Source organism: Hypanus sabinus, chromosome 18 (assembly GCF_030144855.1).
Source record: "Hypanus sabinus isolate sHypSab1 chromosome 18, sHypSab1.hap1, whole genome shotgun sequence".
Classification (NCBI taxonomy): domain Eukaryota; kingdom Metazoa; phylum Chordata; class Chondrichthyes; order Myliobatiformes; family Dasyatidae; genus Hypanus; species Hypanus sabinus.
This window is the reverse complement of record NC_082723.1, coordinates 21,566,108-21,590,314: the sequence shown is the minus strand read 5'-3', so window position 1 is coordinate 21,590,314 and position 24,207 is coordinate 21,566,108. Positions and strand designations below refer to the sequence as shown.

General features: G+C 40.2%; 1 protein-coding gene across 4 annotated transcripts in view; it reads left to right on the top strand.

Annotated features, from left to right (window-relative positions):
• ttll11 (tubulin tyrosine ligase-like family, member 11) overlaps positions 1-24,207 on the top strand; it is a 177,510-nt gene that overhangs the window by 128,328 nt on the left and 24,975 nt on the right. For all 4 annotated transcript variants that reach the window (XM_059993846.1, XM_059993845.1, XM_059993842.1 and 1 more), the window contains 2 exons: positions 17,926-18,180; positions 18,971-19,077. In XM_059993846.1, the coding sequence (XP_059849829.1) occupies positions 17,926-18,180; positions 18,971-19,077 (362 nt within the window). The remainder of the gene's footprint in view (positions 1-17,925; positions 18,181-18,970; positions 19,078-24,207) is intronic.

Genomic DNA, 24,207 nt, shown 5'->3' with positions numbered 1-24,207 from the left:
TCTTGCACTACTGCAGTCTTGATGGTAAAGGTTACACCCACATTGTTGGGTAGAAAGTTCCAAGGTTTAGATGATACTACAATTAACAAGGAAAAAGTCTCAAAGCACTGAGATATACAGAAAAACACAAAGATGAATATTAAGATGAGTCAAGTTTAATCGTAGAAATGGACTTTCTAAGTGAGGAGAGGATTGGGCTTTTAGGATCTAAGCTCTGGAATTCCTTGTTTAAACCATTTTATTACTTTGTTTCTCACTCCTTATTTAAAATGCATTTCTTACATCAAACTTACCTTCAGTAATTCTCATGTCCAACTTTGGATTGGTGTGCATTTCTCTCTGATTATGCTTTGTTGAATTGCCTTGAACCTTTATCTTTGCAAAGCACATAGTGTGCTTGGGAGGAATATAGAAATAAGAGTTAGACTGTTTTAAAGCTTGATGTTTAAGATTTTAAATTATCCTTCTCACCTACCTTCATCTCCTTGCTGTAGGTCATTCTTGAGCTCCGCACAACCAACCCATTCCAGTTGTGACTCCAGACCCTATTTGAACCCCACCCCAGAAGCCTGTGTTGATTCCAACCGCAACTCCTGATAGATTGCTCCAAGCTAATCCTCAAGAATGCCCAACACCTCTTGCACCCAACATCCATCACACATTCCCACATGGATCTCAGAAGCAAGCAGATGAAGGTCTTTATGTCCATTTAGTTGTGTAATGCCAATTCTATCGCAGTATAATTTGGACACTTTGTAATAGAAGTTTGTAGTTGAATCCAAGAGCATGTAAAGTATTTCACTGGTATAATGTGTCCTTTCCATCTTGGCACAAGATTTCCTTCATTTATGCAAAATGCAAAAACTATGCAATCTGTCATTTTCCTACTAATGATTATTAAGGATTATCCGACTGATTTTCAAAATCCCCTTTAGGCAAGATTTTACACAGTACTAATTAGTTGGCAGAATGGATGTTAGCTTGAATATTTACTTCCGCAGTCAGCATAGCCTAATATATCGTTTGTTCAATTCTGTTGTAACTCCATTTTGCATAAATTCAAAAAGAAATACAGCTGTTGTGTCATATTCTAATGTACTTCTGCTATAAATCCTTAATATAAGGTGTCGACTAAATACAACCCTAAAGGTATGAAATAATGCTACATAATTGTGCAAATTGTATTTGGATCGGTTGATGATTTGAATACATTGGAACTCCTCCTGGTGCTTTTCAATAGTTTATGACATACAACAAGGTTACTCATTCCTATTTTTTGCTATTAAAGATGGCAGTGTTCAATATCTTGAATTTTAAGAAGAGGATTTACTAAATAAAAATAGACAAACTGCATATAACTTGCCTTTACCATGCTGGTAGTTTTATAAAATAGTAATAATGCAGCTGATTATTAAACTTGGAAATTTTCTGTCAGCTAGACACTGACATTCAGTGAGGAAAACCACAGGAGTAGTACTGTACAAGAACCTTTCTCTTAAATTCACTTATACAGAATTAATCCTCCTCGGAGTGTAGATAATCACAGACGGTAAACAGACTGAAAATAGGAAAAAGAAATTAAATACAAATTTTTTGGGAAAGTAGGTTGTTAGTCATGAGATGCAAGAGTCACTGCTTGGGTATCAACAGCTTACAATGTATATAAATCACCTAAACAAAGAAACTGAGTACAAGGATCCAAGTTTCGTGATGATACAGAGTTAGTGGAAAATAGAAACAGATAGTGGAGCGTTTGTGGAGAAACATTCTGACTAAGTCAAGAATCAAAAGGTTGTGCATGGTGCGACTAATGTCTTGAACTGTATATATTTCAATGCAACTATTGTAGGAAAGGCAGATGGGCTCAGGGTATGGATCAATACATGGAATTATGATATTACAAACATAGGAAACCTATAGCACAGTACAGGCCCTTCAGCCCACGAAGTCATGCCAAACATGTCCCTACCTTAGAAATTACTAGGCTTATCTATAGCCCTCAATTTTACTAAGCTCCATGTACCTATCTTAAAAGTCTCTTAAAAGACCCTATCAGATCCGCCTCCACCACCATTGCCAGCAGCCCATTCCACACACTCACCACTCTCTAAGTAAAAAAACCTACCCCTGACATCTCCTCTGTACTTACTCCCCAGCACCTTAACCCTGTGTCCTCTTGTGTCCTATTTTAACCCTGGGAAAAAGCCTCTTGACTAACCACACGATCAATGCCCCTCATCATCGCATACACCTCTATCAGGTCACTTCTCATCCTCTGTCACTTCAAGGCTCAAAAGGTGTGATTAAGACACAAAAAACCCACAAAGGGATAGTGATCAGTTAAATAATTAGACAAGGGGCCCAGATGAAGTATAACATGATGAAATGTGAAGTTTAGTAGGAATATTTTTAAATATTGGAGACTATTAAATGCAGATACATTAATATAGGTTACAAATGCCTGTCCTGTGTATGAGCCCCCAATTATTAAATTCAAATGAGAACCAGTCTTGGAAAAAAACTGTTTATATGTGGCCTTCTCATGGTAAACAGACATCATTATCTCTTAAGGACGCGAGCTGCCAGTTTCATTGCGGCAAGCCACTTAAGAGAATCACTTTGAAAACTGACAAGCAATCACTTCTATTGATACTTGTGCAATCATTGTCTATTAAACAATGTAATATGCACTGATATTTCAAGCTAATGAAAACCAGCCATTGTAACTAGGCAAGAGAAGACAATAAAGAAGTGTTTATGTTAATTGGCTTTCATTAACATCATTTGTTTCAACACCGTGGAGTTATGATTATCATGTTGAATGATTTTTGAACTCCTAAACATCTGAAAACATTGCCCATTCATAACCTGGGGGAGGGGGTTGCTGCTGTACATGTATACAAATCATAGAAAATTAACGTGTAGGTCCAGTGGGCTGATAATATGGAGCCAAAATTTATTTATTTAGATCTACAGAAGGGATCAGCCCCTTCTAGCTTAATGAGCCGTGCTACCCAGCAACCCAGCTACTTGTAACCCTCACCTAATCGCAAGACAATTTACAATGACTAATTAACCTACTAACCAGTATGTCTTTGGACTGTGGGAGGACTGAAGGAAACCTATGCAGTCACAGAAAGAACATACAAGCTCCTGGCAGGCACTCTGTGAGCCACATGGAGAGGACATTGATGGTCCCACAGAGTGCATCACTGGTTACATCAACATCTGTGTGGACTGCAATGTTCCGGCAAGAACTGTCCTTTGTTATTCAAATAACAAACCATGGGTAACAAAGGACATTAAGGACATCCTGAACGCTAAAAGGAGGGCGTTTAGAGATGGAAATAGGGAGGAGCTGAGGACAATACAGAGGGGCCTGAAAGCCAAGATCAGGGAGGCTAAAGACAGGTACAGGAGGAAGTTTGAGTGGAAACTCCAGCAGTATAACATGAGAGAGGTCTGGAGTGGGATGAGGACCATCACTGGGTTCCAGCAAACTAGCAACAGAGGAGCTGAAGGCAATGTGGACAGGGCCAATGAACTTAACCTGTTCTTCAACAGATTTGACACTGTGGCCCCTGCCCATCCTCCACATGATCCATCTGTTGTCGGCCCCAAACCAACACATACTACACTCTTCCTTCCTACCCCTCCTCACAGCCCCCCACCCTGCTCTCGTGACTACACCCCTCCCACACCTGAAACCACCACGGTGGGCTTCACAGCTGAACAGGTGAGAAGACAGCTGAAACGTCTCCATCCAAGCAAGCCTGCAGGCCCAGATGGTGTCAGCCCCAGGGTGCTCAAAGCCTGTGCCCCCACCCCAGCTATGTGGAGTACTTCACCATGTCTCCAACCTGAACCTGAGTCTCCAGAGGGTTCCTGTGCTGTGGAATATGTCCTGACTCGTCCCTGTACCGAAGACACCGCGCCCTAGTGGCTCCAATGACTACACATCAGTGGCATTGCCCTCCCACATCATGAAGTCCCTGGAGAGACTTGTTCTAGAGCAGCTCCGGCCTTTGGTTAGGCCACACTTAGACCCCCTCCAGTTCGCCTACCAGCCCTGACTAGGAGTTGAGGATGCCATCATCTACCTGCTGAACCGTGTCTATGCCCACCTGGACAAGCCAGTGAGCACTGTGAGGGTCATGATTTTTTGACTTCTCCAGTGCGTTCAACACCATCCACCCTGCTCTGCTGGGTGAGAAGCTGACAGTGATGCAGGTGGATGCTTCCCTGGTGTCATGGATTATTGATCACCTGACTGGCAGACCACAGTACGTGCACTTGCAACACTGTGTGTCAGACAGAGTGGTCAGCAGCACTGGGGCTCCACAGGGGACTGTCCTGTCCCCCTTTCTCTTCACCATCTACACCTCAGACTTTAACTACTGCACAAGAGTCTTGCCATCTTCAGAAGTTTTCTGACGACTCTGCCATAGTTGAATGCATCAGCAAGGGAGATGAGGCTGAGTACAGGGCTACGGTGGGAAACTTTGTCACATGGTGTGAGCAGAATCATCTGCAGCTTAATGTGAAAAAGACTAAGGAGCTGGTGGTGGACCTGAGGAGGGCTAAGGCACCGGTGACCCCTGTTTCCATTCAAGGGGTCAGTGTGGACATGGTGGAGGATTACAAATACTTGGGGATGTGAACTGACAATAAACTGGACTGGTCAAAGAACACTGAGGCTGTCTACAAGAAGGGTCAGAGCCATCTCTACTTCCTGAGGAGACTGAGGTCCTTTAACATCTGCCGGACGATGCTAAGGATTTTTTTATGAGTCTGTGGTGGCCAGTGCTATCATGTTTGCTGTTGTGTGCTGGGGCAGCAGACTGAGGGTAGCAGACACCAACAGAATCAACAAACTCATTCGTAAGGCCAGTGATGTTGTGGGAGTGGAACTGGACTCTCTGACGGTGGTCTGAAAAGAGGATGCTGTCCAAGTTGCATGCCATCTTGGACAATGTCTCCCATCCACTCCATAATGTACTGGTTCGGCACAGGAGTACATTCAGCCAGAGACTCATTCCACCGAGATGTAACACTGAGCGTCATAGGAAGTCATTCCTGCCTGTGGTCATCAAACTTTACAATTCCTCTCTTGGAGTGTCAGACACCCTGAGCCGATAGGCTGCTCCTGGAATTATTTCCACTTGGCATAATTTACCTATTATAATTTAATTATTTATGGTTTTATATTGCTATATTTCTACACTATTCTTGGTTGGTGCAACTGTAACAAAACCCAGTTTTCCTCAGGATCAATAAAGTATGTCTGTCTGTCTGTCTTACAGACAGTGGTGGAATTGAACTCTGAACTCCGACGCCTCAAGCTGTAATACAGTAGCATCTTATGACATTGTTGTTAAATCAACAACCTTTTGCATCATACCAATGCAAGATATTGTTAATTTAGCAACATAAGATTGGGTCTTGTCTAATGGGTATTAGTCTACTAAAATCCAAATATACCATAAAAGCAATTTCATTTTTTGCAGAGAAACACCTAGTGAACCATTTGTGGAGGTTTTATCAGATGTAAGATATGGCTGAAGTGGTAAAAATGAGATTAGTGTCTTGTATTTTTCAGGTAAAGGAAAGATAGCTTTGGACCTACTAAATAATTTTAATACAAATACTAACTGAATACTAAAAGTTTTACCAAAAGCTTATGAAGCTTTTGATCAAATGTTTGATTTGACACTTTGGGGAAAATCTCATGAAAATGAAACAGAATTCTCTGGGGTAAACAGATCTTTATATGAAAGATTATGTATTTCTTTGCATTTCATTCCTTTTTTTTCAAAGTTCATAGGGTATTTGATCTACTGAAGGCAATAACTTTAAACATTAATGATATAAAACTGTTTGAGGATAACTCTGGAAAGCAAATATAAAGCTTATATTGGAAGTCATCCAGAAATGCAGCAAAATCTGTCCTTTAAAGTGTTTGAGTATTTCCTAAGTTTTGGAGCTAATAATTTTCTTAATGAATTGCCCTTACATTTCTTTCTACTTTAGCAAATGCAACGAATACAGAAATAAGTTACAGGAAAGGCTTAAGTTCAGAGATGCTCTGGTCCAACATATCTTGCAAATTGGAGATCTGTTTGTAGAATGCATTATGTAAAAATTATGTGAACTATTATGGTTTATTTGGTTAAGAACTACAGGGGTAATGGCAATTTAAATACTTCCCTACAACTGTGAGGTTCCTCAAGGTTATCATAGCCAGGGGAGGTAGTGAGGATAAGTTCCCACTATCTATTAAATCCTTCCAATGGCGTATATCTCAAATAGCTTCTGACAATAAGTCCTGGCCTTCACGTGTGGCTTAGCTAATAAGCCCAGCAGAACCATTTCTACTAACAGGAGAAGGGACAAAAGTAGGTTACTGGAGCCCTAAAACCAGACACTTCGGGCAGATGAGGCTCGTCAGCCATGGTTGGCAGCTCAAGTCAAACCTCCACTGCCTTGCGGCTATACCAACTCATGGAAGTAACTTCGTGTAAACCCTGAGGAAAATTCCAGAGCTGGAGTCCCTAAGGTAGACCTATATTGAGTTCAACACTGACTGGCAATTCCTGCAACACCACTGGTACCAAAGACTGAGTTCCTGGATCCATTAATGTGCGGTCAAATGCTATCACAGCTGGAGAATTTAATTTAAGTAATTACAGGATGAGACTGAGTGTGGTATCAAAGAGGTCTGGAAAACTGAAATTAATGGACATCAAAGACGTAACACTCCCATAGTTGGAGTTAAAGCTCACAGAAAGTCTGCTGAAAGTTAGACATCCATTTGTCATCTATATCAATGATCTGGATAATAATGTGGTAAATTGGATCAGCAAATTTGCTGATGATACAAAGATTAGAGGTGTAGTGGACAGTGAGGAAGGTTTTCAAAGCTTGCAGAGGGATTTGGACCAGCTGGAAAAATAGGCTGAAAAATAGCAGATGGAGGTTAATACAGACAAGTGTGAGGTTTTGCACTTTGGAAGGAAAACCAAGGATATTAATAAGGTTGAAAGAGTGCAGAGAAGGTTTACAAGGATATTGCCGGGACTTGAGAAACTGAGTTACAGAGCAAGGTTGAATAGATTAGGACTTTATTCCCTGGAGCATAGAAGAATGAGGGGAGATTTGATAGAGGTATATAAAATTTTGATGGGTATAGATAGACTGAATGTAAGCAGGCTTTTTCCACTGAGGCTAGGGGAGAAAAAAACCAGAGGACATGGGTTAAGGGTGAAGGGGGAAAAGTTTAAAGGGAACATTGGGGGGGGCTTCTTCACACAGAGAGTGGTGGGAGTGTGGAATGAACTGCCAGATGAAGTGGTAAATGCAGGCTCACTTTTAACATTTAAGAAAAACTTGGACAGGTACATGGATGAGAGGTGTATGGAGGGATATGGTCCAGGTGCAGGTCAGTGGGACTAGGCAGAGAAATGGTTCAGCACAGCCAAGAAGGGCCAAAAGGCCTATTTCTGTGCTGTAATGTTCTTCTATGGAGTTCTTCAGGGCAGTGGTCTTAGTGCCAGTCATCTTCAACTGCACCATTAATGATCTTGTCCACTTATAAGCGGGGATGGTTACTGAAGATTGCGCAATACTCAATTCCATTTTCAATTCCCCAACCAATGAAAAATTCCATGTCAGATATTCAGCAAGGCCAGGCAATGACCATCACCAACAAGAAAGAATCCAAGTAGTTTTTCTTGATGTTCATTGCCTTTACCTTTCATTGCATTACCTTCACCAAATCCACTACTGTCAACATCCTGGGGTACTCCCATGATCCAGCATCCTAACATGCTGTATCACTGCATGGTCTGCAAACTGCAAATCAGCACACAAGAAGGCTCTACAAGGGTTAAAACTGCCTAATGCATCAACAGCACCAGCCTACTGCCATCTTATAGCCAAGGAAATGATGACCCCTTCTGTTAGACTGTTTGTGGTAACATTTTTTATTATTTTTACTTCTCTTCTAATATTTACAGTACATCTGTGCATTTGTAATGCTACTGTGACTGTAATTTCCTTTGAGATCAATAAAATATCTATCTATTATGGTCATATATACAGAAAGGTGCTAGAAAAGGGCCAGTAACATCATGAAGGATTCCATCCACCCTGCTCATGGACTGTTTGTCCCACTCTAATGAGGAAGGAGGTTACATCAAAGTTCAAAGTACATTTATTGTCAAAGAATGTATAAATTATACAACCTTGAGCCTTGTTTGCTCACAGGTAGTTACAAAGCAAGAAACAAAACCCAATTAAAGAAGAAAAAGAATAAAAATAAAAGACCAACACCTGGTACGCAAGAGAAAGGGAAAAAACACAAATCATGAAAACAATTGAAGCAAGCAACAACAATACAAACCAAAAATTGAGCCCTCAGATTTGAGGACATCTAAGCCAGGCCCAAAAACAGTTAAAACAGTTACTTTCCCCAAGTTGTAAGTCTGATCAGCATCTCCACCACTAACCCAGCCCCACTATCACAATCTTTTACAAGTTGCAAGGTACATTTTTAAAATATATTTCAATGAACAAGTTGACAACAATTTGGAACTCAAGCCTCTAAATGCACATGTATAAAAGCGTTGTCTGTATATACAGTTCCATTTCTGAGGTTAACATGACTTCAATTCTAGAGAGGAGCAAAGTAGGTTGAACTAGTCCCCCTTATTCCTATACACTCAGTGACCAGTTTATTAGGTACAGCTGTACACCTGCTCGTTATTGCAACTATTTCATCAACCAGTCTTGTGGCAGCAACTGAATGCATAGCAGCATGCAGGCATGGTCAAGAGGTTCAGTTGCTTTTCAGACCAAACATCAGGATGGGGAAGAAATATGATCTAAGTGGCTTTGACCATGGAATAATTTTTGGTGCTAGAAACTGTGCAGCTAGGTACAGTTCAAATACCATCTATAAATTTGCTGATGATACAACCATTGCTGGTAGAATCTAAGATGGAGATGAAAGGGTGTACAGGAGTGAGATATACTGGCTAGTTGAGTTGTGTTGCAGCAACAACCTTGCACTCAATGCCAGTCAGACAAAAGAGCTAGCTGGTTGGGGTCTTCAGGAAGGGTAAGACGAGGGAACTTGAACCAAACCTCATAGAGGGATCAGAAGTGGAGAGAGTGAGCAATTTCAAGTTCCTGGGTGTCAAGTCTCTGAGGACCTAACCAAGTCCCAACATATCAATGCAGCTATAAAGAAGGCAAGATAGAGGCTATAATTCATTAAGAGTTGGAAGAGATTTGGTTTGTCAACTAAAACACTCAAAAACTTCTATAGATGTACTGTGGAGAGCATTCTGACAGGCTGCATCACTGTCAGGTACGGGGGTGAGGGCTACTGCACAAGACCGAAAAAAACTACAGAAAGTCGTAAAATTAGTCAGCTCCATCTTGGGTACTAGGCTCCATAGTACCAAAGACATCATCAAGGAATCGTGCCACAGAAAGGCAACATCCATCATTCGTGACTCCCATCACCCAGGACATGCCCTCTTATTGTTACCATCGGGAAGGAGGTACAGGAGCCTGAAGGCACGCACTCAGCAATTCAGGAACAGCTTCTTCCCCTCTGCCATACAATTCTTAAATGGACATTGAACCCATGAACACTACCTCACTTTTTTATTATTATATATTATTTCTGTTTTGCACTATTTTTAATCTATTCAATATATACATATATATACTTACTGTAATTTATTTTCCTTTCTATATTATCATGTATTGCATTGAACCACTGTTGCTTAGTTATAGAATTTCATGACACATGCCAGTGATAATAAACCTGATTCTGATCTGGAATTTTCACACATAACAGTCTCTAGAGTTTACAGAGAATGGTGCAAGAAACAAAAACAATCCAGTGAGTGGCAGTTCTGTGGGTGAAAACGCCTTGTTAATGAGAGAGGTCAGAGGAGAATGGCCAATGGGTTCAAGCTGACGGGAAGGTGACAAAAACCCAGATAATCAGGTGTTACAACAGTGGTGTGCAGAAGAGCATCTCTGAACCTCAAAGTGGATGGCTACAGCAGCAGGAGGTACCTAATCAAGTGGCTGCTGCGTGTAGATTAACTCCATGCAGAGAAACATTTTGGAAGTGAGCCACTTCATGCAGCAAGAAAAAATGGAAAGACTGTTGAGTTGATGACACAACTTTGCTTGACGCTGTTTTGAACTGAGAATGAATCTGTTGATTAGGGTCACAGCTTGTATGCCAACAAAAAGCAATCATACCAGTAAGTCAAATCTCTGTGGGCAGCCAAAATTGAGGAGAGTTCCCCAGAGCCCCTCATATTTGCAAGAGTCAAAGGCATTATCAAAATAATAATGTTGCATGTATATATGAATCATACCATGGATGATTCAGCATGTCATCTAAAACTCTGACAATGCATTGATGAGTATATCGACTGGTTGAATCACAGCCTGGTATGGAAACACCAATGCCCTTGAACAAAAAAGCCTCCAAAAAGTAGTGGATACGCCCAGTCCATCACGGATAAAGCCCTCCTGACTATTGCGCACATCTAGATGGAGCATTGTCACAGGAAAACAGCATCTATTATCAGAGACCCCCACAATCGAGGTCATGCTCTCTTCTCTCTGCTAACATCAGGAAGAAGGTACAGAAAACACGGGACCCACACCATCAGGCACCTGAACCAGGGGTGAATAACTTCACTCAGTTTCACTCGGCCCAACACGGAATCAATACAGAAATGTGGGAAACGTCTTCTCTCCCATATGGAGTTGGAGGATAGTTGAGCAGAATCCTGGCGATGATTTTCCTGTGACACATGGAAACAAAACTATATCTTATCCAGGTGCTAAGGATGGAGACAGTTCTTTTATAAGATGTAAGATGGTCGCCAGTAGTAGCCTTGCCAACCAGTTAAAGTATGGATATGGAATAAATTGTGCATAAATTCGTAAATACAATCATGTATTTACATTGTAAATAACATTATAAAAAGTGGTTTAAAGTGTTCACAATGCAGTGACTAAGGTAATATAGATAGAAGTGGTGGGGGTCTAAGTAGAATGATTGATCTGATCAACTGCCTGGGGAGAATCTTTTTAAATGGTAAGATTTTTCTGTTTTATTAGCCCTATAGTGCTTTCCTGGGTGGAGGGATGGAGATATGACTCTACCAAAGGAGATGTAAGATGCTCCTTCTATCTGATAGCCCAAAGGTCACCTTTATGCAAGGTGAAGCACCTGGTTACCCCATCCCAAGTATGGTAGTGTGAAGCCATGGAGCAGGTGATAGATGGTTGTATGAGCAGATGGCGTATATCACGTCCTGATTATCCCTCCTGTGTTATAAAGACACTGCCCAGAAGAAGGCTTTGGCAAACCACTTCTGTAGAAGAATTTGCCAAGAACAATCATGGTCATGAGTCTGTGATTGACATCATAGTGCATAAGGATGATGATGATGAGTGCTTTCCAGAAAAGAGCTTTTGGAAAAGGTAGCTTGCTGTGTGAGTAGTGTCCTCAGTGGTTTTTTTCTGCCTGCTTCTTTGTCCTGAACATATACAGTGATGTTGGTGGTAGAGTCTCTGACTCTATTGACTGCAGCCATCTGAGCACAGCACAGAAACCTAAGCTCAACTGGTCCATGCCAACCAAGATGCCCAAACAAGCTAGTCCCATAACCTTCTAAACCTTTCCTATCCATGTACCTGTACAATTGTCTTTTAAAAGTTGTTATTGATCAACTACTTCCACTGGCATGATTCCTCACCCTTCTTACACCCTTTGTGTAAAAGAGTTGCCCCTCAAGTCATTTGAACTACAAATCTAGTAACAGTAATGGTGTAATGGTGATCACAGGGCATTTAGATTATTAGTTAAGGGGGGAAAACACCTCCTTTAGTAAACATTCCTCAGAGATGGAAATCTGTCATTGGTACCCATCTGGCTCTACTGTGACCCCATTGTAAATGGCTTTGAAATACCTACTCAATTCAGCAGCAATCAGGGATGGACAAAAACTGCTAACCTTTTCAGCAACGTCCACATCCTGTGTATAAATACATTTAAAAATGATAAGATACCTTAATCTATGGGCAAACCTATAGGCATAGTTAGAGGAAATCTCTTTGTCATTTGATTGTAAAAAATCTGGTTCAAATGCAGCCATTGTTGCCTAGCAACATACCTGTGGGATTTCTTAGTTATTCTGATAGCTTTCCAACTCCAAGCAGAATTAATAATTCTGCTTTTTATTTTCCAGCAATTTCGGCTGCTCTCCACTAAGAAAAATACAGATCCTCGTACTTACAGATGGAATTTTACACAGTTGTAGAGAATTTTGTATTTCATCACTTACGAGAAAATTGGGTTTTTCCTAATGAGGTATAGCATTGTCTCTCTGCTGATGCTATAAAATTTCATATAGAAAAATGACAGAAGTTCTGTCAAATACAATGAAATCTGTAATGGATGTCAGAAGGAGCTAGAGCTCCATATAACTGCATTTAGAATTCAAACACCCATAGTAATGGGGATGTTGGGAATATTCATGTTGAGTTCTGTCTTAAAAACAGGGTCACATTATTGTGAGCATCATTCTGCTGGATGATCTCAGTGGATCAAAAGGGATCAATGGAGGCATTTGGGGGAAGGGGAATTATCGATATCTTGAGTTGAAACCTGGCATCAGGACTAAGATTAGAGTGGGAGATGGCCACAATAAAGAGGGTGAGTGATGTTACAGTGGCCTGAGGGGAGAGAATGAATGATGACAGGAAGATGAAGGCAGGTAGGAGTGAAGTGGGGTGGAGTTGGAAGACCAAGGCACTTTCTAGCAGCTGTTGCCAATCTTCACCCTCCGCTATCACCTCCTGGCTCCACCTTCCTTTTTTTTTTGTCTGCCTCCATCTATCATCTCCCAGTTCCACCCCTCCCATCCCCGAACTAACTCAATTTGCCCATCATCATTCGCTTTCTCTTCTTGTTCTACTGAGCACCTCAAGCCCCTGTCTCATTCCGTTTCCTCTTTACACCAGGCAACCTCCCCTTTCTATTCTTAGTCCCAATGAAAGGTTTTGATCCAAGATGTTAACAATTCCTTCCCCAACCCCCCCCCCCCCCACAGACGTTACTCGACCCCCTGAGTTCCTCCAACAGATTGTTGCATCAGATCCCAGCATCTGTGGTCCCTTATGTTTTCACATCATTGTAAAGTTATTCCAAATCTCCGTGAGATCAACAGTTCTGGACAGCCAACATGTGGGAGAGAGGAATTTAAAGAGCAAGAAACCTCAAGCTGTGCAACCAAAGGATTTGTCGTGGCAAGAATATTAAGAACAATTAGTCTTCTAAATAGATACTAAAAAAAATAAAAGTTTGCCGAATCATTTCAATTTCTTAGCTGCCATGCTGCAAATGGGTTTCTAGAAGGCAGGTCACGAGTGAAGACAGCATAAGCTGTCTACAAATTTAAACCAGTGGAATTCCTACTCAAAATTATTGGGAAAAATTAGAATCCATGACAGGATCCAGCTCTGAGAATGAGGGCTGAGATAGCAAATCTGTTCCCAGTCATGTCATTGGACACTGCCTGGTCAAAAAAATGTAGATTAAAATTGTTATCTGCTGGTAAAACTGCAAGATTACAGAATAAGGTTGCTATCATTTTAAATGCAGAAGTCAAGTATCAGATATTAAAATTGGAGTCATAACAAAAATGTGGCACATTTCCAAAGTATTCCAAACATCTATACCGATATATTTTCATAGTAGGAAATTAAAGATTATGGGGTATATTCAGACAAAGATAGATATTTGCATAGTAGGGGAATTATAGATTATAGAGAAAAAAAATGGGTAGGTGGAGTTGAGTACACTGCCAGATCAGGCATGATCTTATTGAATAGTGAAGCAAACTCAGTAGTCCAATGGTCTATTCCTGCTCCAATTTCCTATGCTCATAATGTAGGCTTCTTGTGGGTTTATGAACTGAAGGATTGATGGGTATGTGGTGCTGAGAAACGAAAATGAGATGGAAACACTCAGCAGGTCATCTACAGGAAGAGAAACTATGCCCTTTTTTCAGAAATGGAAAAAAGAAGGAAAAAGCAAATTATGTTGCAAAGAAGGTGGGAGAGGAGTAAGTAGAAGAAAGGAATATATCTGATGTAGTAAGCAGTTAAACAGCATTTATGTAGACAATGTCCTTAGCCTCCACTGTCAGGGTGAAGCCAAATGCAAACTAAAAGAAGAGGTCATATTCCACTTGGATAGTCTTCAGCCCAATGGCATGAACTCTCTTGTCTTTAATTCAGACAGCTTATTCTCACTCTGTCCTCTTTGTTTCCTGATCAACTAGGTCTTCACACACATATCTTTCTATTCAGGCCCACCAAACCCCACTTCCAGCAACCTGGCATCCTGTTTTATTCACTCTCCTCCATCTACTCCATCTGCTCATCACCAATACACTCTGCTAACTTCTCCCCAAATGATCCTATGTTCCCTCACCTATCACCTGCCATCTTGTACTTCTTCCTTCCCTCCCCCCCCCCCACCTTCTTACTCAGATTTCTCTTCTTCATTTCCAGTCCTGATTAAGGGGCTTGGCTCGAAACAATGACTGTTCGCTCTTTTTCCATAGATGCTGCCTGGCCTGCAGAGTTCCTCCAGCATTTTGTGTGTTAGCTTTGGATTTCCAGCATCCGCAAGTTTTTTTGTGTTTGTGATCCTATGTCCAACCCATCACTTATTTGGTTCCTCACCTTGCTTACCAGATTCTATAATCTGCAGCCTTTTATTTTCTCTATCTATTACCTCTCAGCCTTTGTCACCATCTTTTTTGCTCCAGATTCCAGCATCTGTGGTCTCTTGTGTTTCCAAGTAGTAGCTAATATCAGATTAAGCTTCAATATCTGTGTAATTTGGTGCTTTTAGTAAAGTTTAGGTACATGCCCAGCAGGCTAGACTGTGCAAATAAAACAAAAATTGAATCTTAGGTGTATAATATGATGAGAGGCATTGATCGTATGGATAGTCAGAGGCTTTTTTCCCACAGCTGAAATGGCTAGCACGAGAAGGCACAGTTCTAAGGTGTTTGGAAGTAGGTACAGAGGAGATGTCGGGGTAAGTTTTTTACTCAGAGAGTGGTGAGTGCATGGAATGGGCCGCTGGCAATGGTGGTGGAGGCGGATGCGATAGGGTCTATTAAAAGACTCCTGTATAGGTACATGGAGCTTAAAAAAATAGTGCTATGGGTAACCCTTGGTAATTTCTAAGGTAAGGACATGTTCGGCACAGCTTTGTGGGCCAAAGGCCTGTATTGTGCCGTAGGTTTTCTATGTTTCTCTATGAGTCAAAATGATGACAGGGAGAAATGGCCAGTTCAAATGCAGACAAAAAAAATAATGAATGGCTCAAAGTTGGAATATTTGATATTGACTGCTGAATGTTGTAATGTGCCAAGATAGCAAATTAGGTGGTAATCCTTAAGCTTACATTGGATAACAGACAGATAGGTCTGTATGGGAGTGGAATGGTGAATTAAAAGTAGCAGGTTCCTGGAAGCTCAAGTTTTCTCCTACAGGTTAAAGGCAGGTCTGCAAAGACATCTCCCAATGTCGAGAAGGGTACCTTCTGAACAAAGATAGCAGTACACGAGAGCGAAAGAAGTAGTGCTTCAACTGGAAAGACTGAGTTCCTGTCTGATGGGAAAAGAAGAGGTACAAGGATAGATGTTGTGTCTTAGACAGTTACATGGGAAAGTGCCATAAAATGGGGAATGGTAGGTGAGGCCAGAAGAGCAGACCAAGAGAAAAGAAGACAGTGCCTTCAAAATGCTGAAGGGATGGGGTGGGAGAGAAGGGATAAAAAAAATATCTTGTATGATAAATTTGAAGATTCTGGTCAACGGAAATACCTATTACTTCCTGACTGTTGAGTTAATGTATGACAATCTCCTATAATCCTCAAGGTCATTGCTATACTTCTAGTTAATTCACATTACTTTCACATATTAGTCTGCTGTGAAATGCAAGTTCAGCATGTACTGTTTAGGTGTACCAAAGTCTTTACCCTCCATCCATGTCTCCTTCCTCTAATCCATACTCCTGGTCAGTGTTACTGAGCCAATTACAGCTTCTAACCAGTAAGAGCATTGTACGGATCTTTTCTGTATCATGCAGGGAAGCTCTGAACCTCTTCATCATGAGAGATTATCTTTTTATTTTAAATTGACTCCCATATTTCCACAATCTTCCTATATCAGGTGGTAATCCAAAGGAAGAGGAAGAAGACAGCAGATGATAATGAAGAATAGATCTTCTGCCATGCTTACAGGCCATATCTAACCTCCCTGAGGTTCAGCTGAGCAGCCTGCACCACTAGATAAACACTCAGACAAAGAGAGAGTCTTTCCGCTGTTTGGACGCGTTACATTTCGATCTACATGGCGAGTAACCAAAACACACAGCAGCCGCAGCCGGGAAGCAGCTGCTCAAACAGCAAACCTCATTATTTCTCTCTTGGCTCTCTCAATGGCATTACTATTGCCCACTTCCTCCACAGGCAGCATTTTGGGAAACTGCCATCAACCAGAAAATGACCTGGTCAAGGTGTTTAATTACTTGGACAGCAATAGAACTTCGGAGACAGTATTTGCTGAAGCAAGGGGTTTTGGATTCAGCTCCTAATCTGACAGAAAATTGTCATTGTCTACTACAGGACACAGTCAATAGTCATGAAGCAACTTCTGCTTGCCTTTGAGTATTGCTTAGAGACAGTAAAGTAGCTTCTCAGTCATTCAGTTCAAAACACTCTACTACACTTCCACCTCCGTTAATGACCCTAAACTTTTAAGGGTAATGAATATTGATGCACTATCCACAGTCTGCACTATATACCAAAGAAAAATCAGCCCTCTCACTCACTAAATATTCTGCCTGTCTATTCTTCTAATTCCTAACTTGCTCATTTTAAAATTGAATTGTTTCATTACTAAACAAGCACAAAATTTCAACATTTTTGGTTGTAGTATGATAGGTTTGTTGGCCTTTCTGTTTTACTCTGAATGTATAAACAATTTCACATTGGACAAGAAATCCATTTTAAACTCTAACAGAGCTACGCATGATCTATGCTGCCTCAAACATTAGAATGTACTAAGCTTAACTATTGTAAACTAAAATTAATGTTTCATTACACAATCAGTGGCCACATTACTAGGTACCCTCACGTACCTAATAAGATGGCCACTGAGTGTATTTCGTGGTCTACTGCTGCTGCAGCCTAGATACTTCCATGCTTAACGTGTTGCACGTTCAGAGATGCTCTACTGCACACCACTGTTATAATGTGTGGTTATTTGAGTTACTGTCAACCTTCTTGTCAGCTTAAAGCAGTCCGGAAATTCTCCTCTGACCTCCCTCATTAACAAGGTGTTTTCACCTGCAGAACTGCTGCTCACTGAATGTATTTTTGGTTTTCACACCATTCTCTATAAATTCTACAGGCTGTTGTGCATGATAGTCCCAGGAGATCAACAGTTTCTGAGGTGCTCAAATCATCCTGTCTGTCACCAACAATAATTCCACGGCCAAAGTCACTTAGGTCATATTTTTCCCCATTCTGATGTTTAGTCTGAACAGCAACAGAACCTCTTGACCTTTTCTGCATGTTTTATGGATTTAGTTGCTGTCACATCATTGGCTGATTATATATTTGCATTAACAAGCAATTGTACCTAATAAAGTGGCCACTGAGTTTAAATGTTGCCTTAAACGTTACAATGTACTAAGCTTAATTATTATAAAATAAACTTAGCACTTCATTATATATTCAGTACTAACAATATATATTAAATGTTATGGTCTGATGATACTTTACTCTTCAACATCTAGGTCACACTCTACTGAATATTCAGCAGAAAATGACAGAGATGATGTAACTGAAGCTGAAGCACAAAGAAAGACTGAGTCTTCGTCTGGCACAGAACAGAATTGTCCTCCCCTCTGCCTGAAGCAGGTGTTTCCTAAGTACACTATACAGTTCAGCTACCTGCTCATTGTGGAACGGATAGCACTACTATTTATCAGATTCCTGGGCATTAGAGGGACAATGAAACTTGGTGCAACTGGGTTTCGGACCTTCATTAGGTTGGTTAAATTCTCCAGATGTGCTTTATGTTCACACTTTTACTGCCATGAGTCATGTATTAGATATAAGATACATGAAATGAGAACTTGCATAATATATAACCTCTACTCTTGATGAACAATCTTTTATTTGTTTGTTTTAATATCTGTAGAACCTTTACTTTTTGAAAAATGTGGTAAGAAAATCCTCTGAAAAAAACAGATGAAGCACTCCTATTAGTATGTCAAAACAAACAAAATTTCTTGGCAAGACACCCAATAAGTGAGGAAATCTTAAAATGAGTCTGCAGTCTCCTCTATGAAGGAGTGGCCAAGAGGATTCCCTCCAGCTAGCCTGCAGATCACCCTTGGGGGCAAGGTGTAGCACCTACTTAGCACCCCACCCCAAGTCCTGGTTAAGCAAGCACTGATGCCAGGAGAGGATTGATAATGGGCAGTCTTGTAAAGACTCTGCCCAGAAGAAGGCAATGGCAAATCACTGCTGTAGAAGAAATTGCCAAGAACAATCATGATCATGAGACCATGATCAACTCCTTGCAGTCTATACTTTCCATGCCATTGGTCTTTATAAATTGGATTTAAGACCATAACCCTGAATCCAGCTCTAACCAAGAAGCAGGAGTGAACTGTTTTTAATGCAAGGATAGAACAAAAATAGTTTTAATATTCAGCATTCATTTCTTGGTTTACTAATTTGCAGCAAAAAACATAATTGTAATTAAATATTTTTTAAAATTGCCATTCAGTTTTTAGTAATTATGCAGTTCTGGTTTATCCTTGTATACTGTAGGACCTGTAAACTCAGCAATAGCAACTTGCCCATGGCATCTGTTGACATATTATACATTGATATTGCACGTCGATGGAACGTCATTTGTGGAGATCGAGGGGAGTCTGGTAAATAATTTTTTTCTTTGATTCTTTCTCTCATATGTGTGGAGCTTGCACCTTTTTTGCTGGGACTGCATTGATTTCCTTCAGTATCCCTTAGATCGATAGGCTAATCGGTCATTATAAATTGTCGCTGGTGCATAGGTAAATGATGGAATCTGAGGGGATGTTGGTGGCAATGTGGGAATTTTTTAAAAAGAACTAAGTCCAGTGTAGAGTTACTGAAAGTGAGTTTTTGATAATTAGTGCAGATACTTTACAAGGATTTCATCTTAGAGACATATTATTAAGCATAGACCTGTTTCTGTGCTCTATGACTCTGAAGATGAAATTCTTGTAAAGTAGCATGCCAGAATGAGAAGTTACTAATTAGTTACTAGAAAACTTGCACCTCGTTTGAATGCTTTTTATATAATTTGTCTGCTTATGGAGGATGCGCATTGGTTAAGTATAATTTACTTAACCTATTAGTATAGTGCTTAGGGTATGCCATGTAGCGTAGGAGTTTAGAGTTTAATTCCGACGCCGTCTGTAAACAGTTTGTACGTACTCCCTGTGAATGCATCGATTTCCTCTGGGTGCTCCAGTTTCCTCCCACGTTCCAAAGACATACCAGTTAGTAGGTTAATTGGTGATTGTAAGTTGTCCTGTGATTAGGCTAGGGTTAAAATAGCAGTCAGCTCAATGGGCTGAAAGGACCTGCTCTGCACTGCATCACTAAATTAAATAAATAAATAGATAGATAGTTAGGGATTCTAGAAGATTAAACATTGCCTGTGTTGTTCCTGCTACCTTTCAACAAGAGTCATGTATAGCTCTCAAAACAGACCTGATAAACTGAGGTTGTCAGTTGTGTCTTTTCTTTCAATAAAACAGTTCATTAAAGATTAACATGCAGTGGATTAATCTATTCTGGATTTTAAAAGTCTGCTGTTTGAAGACTGCTGATTTATTTTTGACAACTTCCTTCAGGCAATTTGAAAGCTTGTCTAAATGTTAATTAGATTGGAACTTCTCCCAGTTTAGTTCATCAGGATTTATTTTTTAAAATTCATTGCCGTGCAAAAACAAGTCCTACTATAAATTTGCATTTTGTAAAGGTTCCTTTTATCCAATATAACATTTTCTTAATTTGCTTATAGCACATAAATAACATGAAAAGGTGAAAAATATTCAAGTGGTGAAACAATACTAAAATATAGGACTAGAAAAATCAAAACTTCATAGCACTATGTCCAGAAACCGTAGATGAAAATGTTGTTTAAGCTAATACATAATAGTTTGTCCGTCATGGAATGTTTATGTCCACTGCCTCTCTGCAATAGGATCTTGGCTGGCATAGAGAATACTAAGTAACACACACAAGATGCTGGAGGAACTCGGCAGACCAGGTAGCATCTATGAAAAGTATACAGTCCAACATTTTGGGCCGAGATGTCGACTGTACTCCTTTCCATTGATGCTGTGTGGCCTACTGAGTTCCTCCAGTATTCTGTGTGTGTTGCTTGGATTTCCAGCATCAGATTTTCTCTTGTTCGTGAAAGAAAATACTAATATTTCTGGAGACTTGCTAGCCTCAGTCTGCATTCCTTGAGAAGTTATTATCTCAATACATGGATATGAGGTAATTTTCTCTTCTGATATCTATATTTATCCCTTTGAGCTAGAGACTCATTTCCACAGTTGAATTCTACTTCTTGGTCAATTGAGCTTGAAAATCACAAAGCAAGAATCTTCAAGCAGTGAATAATAGAACTTGGGGCAATGCTATTTGTTCTGTCTCGGCGTTACACTGCTGTATATTTCACTGTCTATCACATTTAATAAAAGCTTAGAAATTTAAGAATCAGGTTTATTTTGGTTTTTGAAGATTTAGTAACAGAATTTTAGATAGCTCCTGCAGCCTGAAATGCTTAGTATCTGAACATCTGTTGAAACCTGCTCAAATGGTGGAAAGACTATCTCTGTCTGATCCTCAGGGGGATTAGACATACCTTGAATGTATGGCAAGAGATGTCTTCTCTTCATTTCTGCCTAATGTCTTCTTCCACTACCTGTGGCTAAGTCTGTGCCTAATATAGGAAGATTGTGAAGATACAATAATAAATTAAGAAAAAAAACAGGAGAGTGGTGCAGAACTTTCCTAGGTGACCATTGCCCATTCATTATATTTGTACTTGCCCACTGATTGGTCAAATTTGGAGTTAAGTCGTTTGGCTGTATCTTACAGATATCTTTAGGTGCTTGCTACCTTGTATGTCTATGTGTGCTTTGTGCAGTGTGTGATTGTCGGTACTTTGTTTTGCACCTTGGCTTCAGAGTAACGCTCTCTTGTTTGGCTGTATTCATGAGTACTCATGTATGGTTGAATGACAATTAAATTTGAATTGAATTGAATTGAATTAAATTGAATTCCATAGGCTTTTGCATTGAAATTACCATGATTAGAAATCTTCTTCAGCACTAGCCCTTTGTAGAGATTCTGAGGCTTGTGGGAAAATATGTCAAATGTGGGCATTTCCTTAACTAATCAGACTAAAGACTCCTCGAGATACTAATGCCTAGAAATTGGACTGCACTAAATTGCACTAAAGAGCACTGAATACGACAAAAGCCATGGGACTGTGTAATATCCCAGCTGCAATACTGAAAACCTGTGCCCTGAATAAGCTTTGCCATTTACTAAGATTTTCTAGAACAGTTACAATACTGTTGTAGAAATTTTCCAAGTATAACAATGTAGAATAAAGTGTAAAAGCTACAGAGAAAATCCAGTGCAGGTAAACAACAAAGTGCACAATTATAATGAATTAGATTGTGAGTCTATTTATCGTGCACGAGGTCTGTTCAGGAGTCTGATAACAGCAGGATAGAAGTCAACTTTGGTGGTATGTGCGTTCACCCACTTTCTCCTCACTTTCCCATCAGCTCACTCTGGTGCCCCTGCTCCTTTCCTTTCCAGCATAGTCCACTGTCTTCTATATCCAGTTCCTTTTTCTTAACCATTTGCCTCTTCTACCTAAACCTCCCAATGTATTACTTCATCCATCTTCTCCCACCCACTCACCTGGTCACAATGCTCACTTGCCAGCTTGAACACCTTCTTATTCTGGATTCCACTCCCTTCCTTTCCAAAGTTGACAAAGGGTCTCAGCCCAGACTGTTGACTGTTCATTTAGCTCCATAGATGCTGCCTGAATTCCTCCAGCACTTTGTGTGTGTTATTCAAGATTTCCAGCTTCTGCAAAATCTCTTGTGTCCATAGAAGGGACCTTGTCCAGGAGCTTCCTAGCCAAGCACTTGGGAGTATCTGCATGGTTTAGGAAGGCAGCTCAATATCTCCTTCTCAACTGTAATGAGGAATGGGAAATAATTGCTGCCCAGCAGCCAAAGATGAGTGAAAAATAGGTACATTTAACACTCTAGCACCCAGATTCCCAACAAAAATAAATCATGAAATCATGAAAAAGGTTTGAAACACTGCTAGGATATTTACACCTAGAATCAAGTGTTGAAATGCATGCTCCCAACAGGACCAGGCCCCACTGAAGGCTAACACTTGCCTTCACGGAAATCACAGTAGGCTATTAGCTTTTGCTGCTCACCCTGATAATTAAAATTTGAAGGAAAGAGGACCATAAGTGTCAAAGTAAATTTTTGTGAAAGACACTATTTGGCAGAATTTAATACTACACTGCTAAAATTTCACCCTAACTTTTATAGTCCTATTTAATATCTTAAGTCTTCACTCTGTCTAGTGAAGATTGGGATGGCACGGTAATGTGGTTAGCATAATGCTCTACATCGCCAGTGAACAGGTCCAATTCCCAATGCTGACTGGAGAGAGTTTGTATGTTCGCTTCATGAGCACATGGGTTTCCTCGAGGTGCCCCAATTTCCTCCCACGTCCCAAAGGTATACAGGTTAGTGAATTAATTGGTCATCTGGGTGGCATGGGCTCGTTGGGCCAGAAGGGCCAGTTATTATGATGTATCTCCAAATAATTACATTTTTTTAAAATATTGAATGAATTAATTAGAATACTTAAATGACATTCCAAATAGTGAGGAAACTCGAGCAATAACTTCCTGATTTCTTAGCTTAATTTCACACAGTATCGTCAAAAGTTGTTCCCCACTTAATTTTTAATAACATTGCATACTAAGTTCAAAGTAAACTTATTATCGAAGTGTATATATATAAAATGTGTGAGTATGTGGGTGAGACCATATACAACCTTAAGATTTGTTTTCCTGCAGCTATCACAATAAATCAAGAAACACAAAAGAATCATTGAAAGACTGCACCAAAGACAAACAACCAATGTACAAAAGACAACAAACTATGCAAATACAAAATAATAACAATTGTTATTATTGATTGATTAATTAAATAATTAATTGATTAAACAACTGAACAAGCAAAAGCCAGCGAGAACATGAGATGAAGAGTCCTTGAATGTGAGTCCATAGGTTATGGGAACATTTCAGTGATGGGCGAGTGAAATTGAGTGTGGTTACCCCTCTGGTTTAAGAGCCTGATGGTTGAGGGTTAATAACTTCCCGAACCTGGTGGTGTGAGTTCAGAGGCCCCTGTACCTTCTTCCTGAAGGATGCAATGAGAAGAGAGCATGGCCTGAGTGATGGGGGTCCTTGATGATGGATGCTGCTTTCCTACAACAGCACTCCATGTAGATGTGCTCAATGGTGGAGAGAGCTTTACCTGCATCCACTACTTTTTGTAGGATTTTCCATTCAAAGGCATTGGTTTAGGTTACTAATAGGTCTACCATTATTTTCACCAAAATATCTAAGCCATTGTACTTATATAGTGACAATAGATTTATCAGCATTCCTTCTTAGTGTGAGAACAGCTAAGTAATTGTGCCTGAAGCAAAACACTACAGATGCTGGAAATCTGTAATAAAGTCAGAAAATGATGGAAGCATTTATCAGGTCAAACAGCGTCACTGGGGAGAAAACTGACTGATGTTTTGGGTCAGGTTAATAAAACATGGCCATACCCTGACTTGGAGAAAGTTGGAATTGGAGATCTTGTATAATATAAGAATGAGCCAAGTCAAGTTGGCATAATGATTGAGGGAGGCTGTTTAGCCTCTATTCAAAGAAGAGAAAA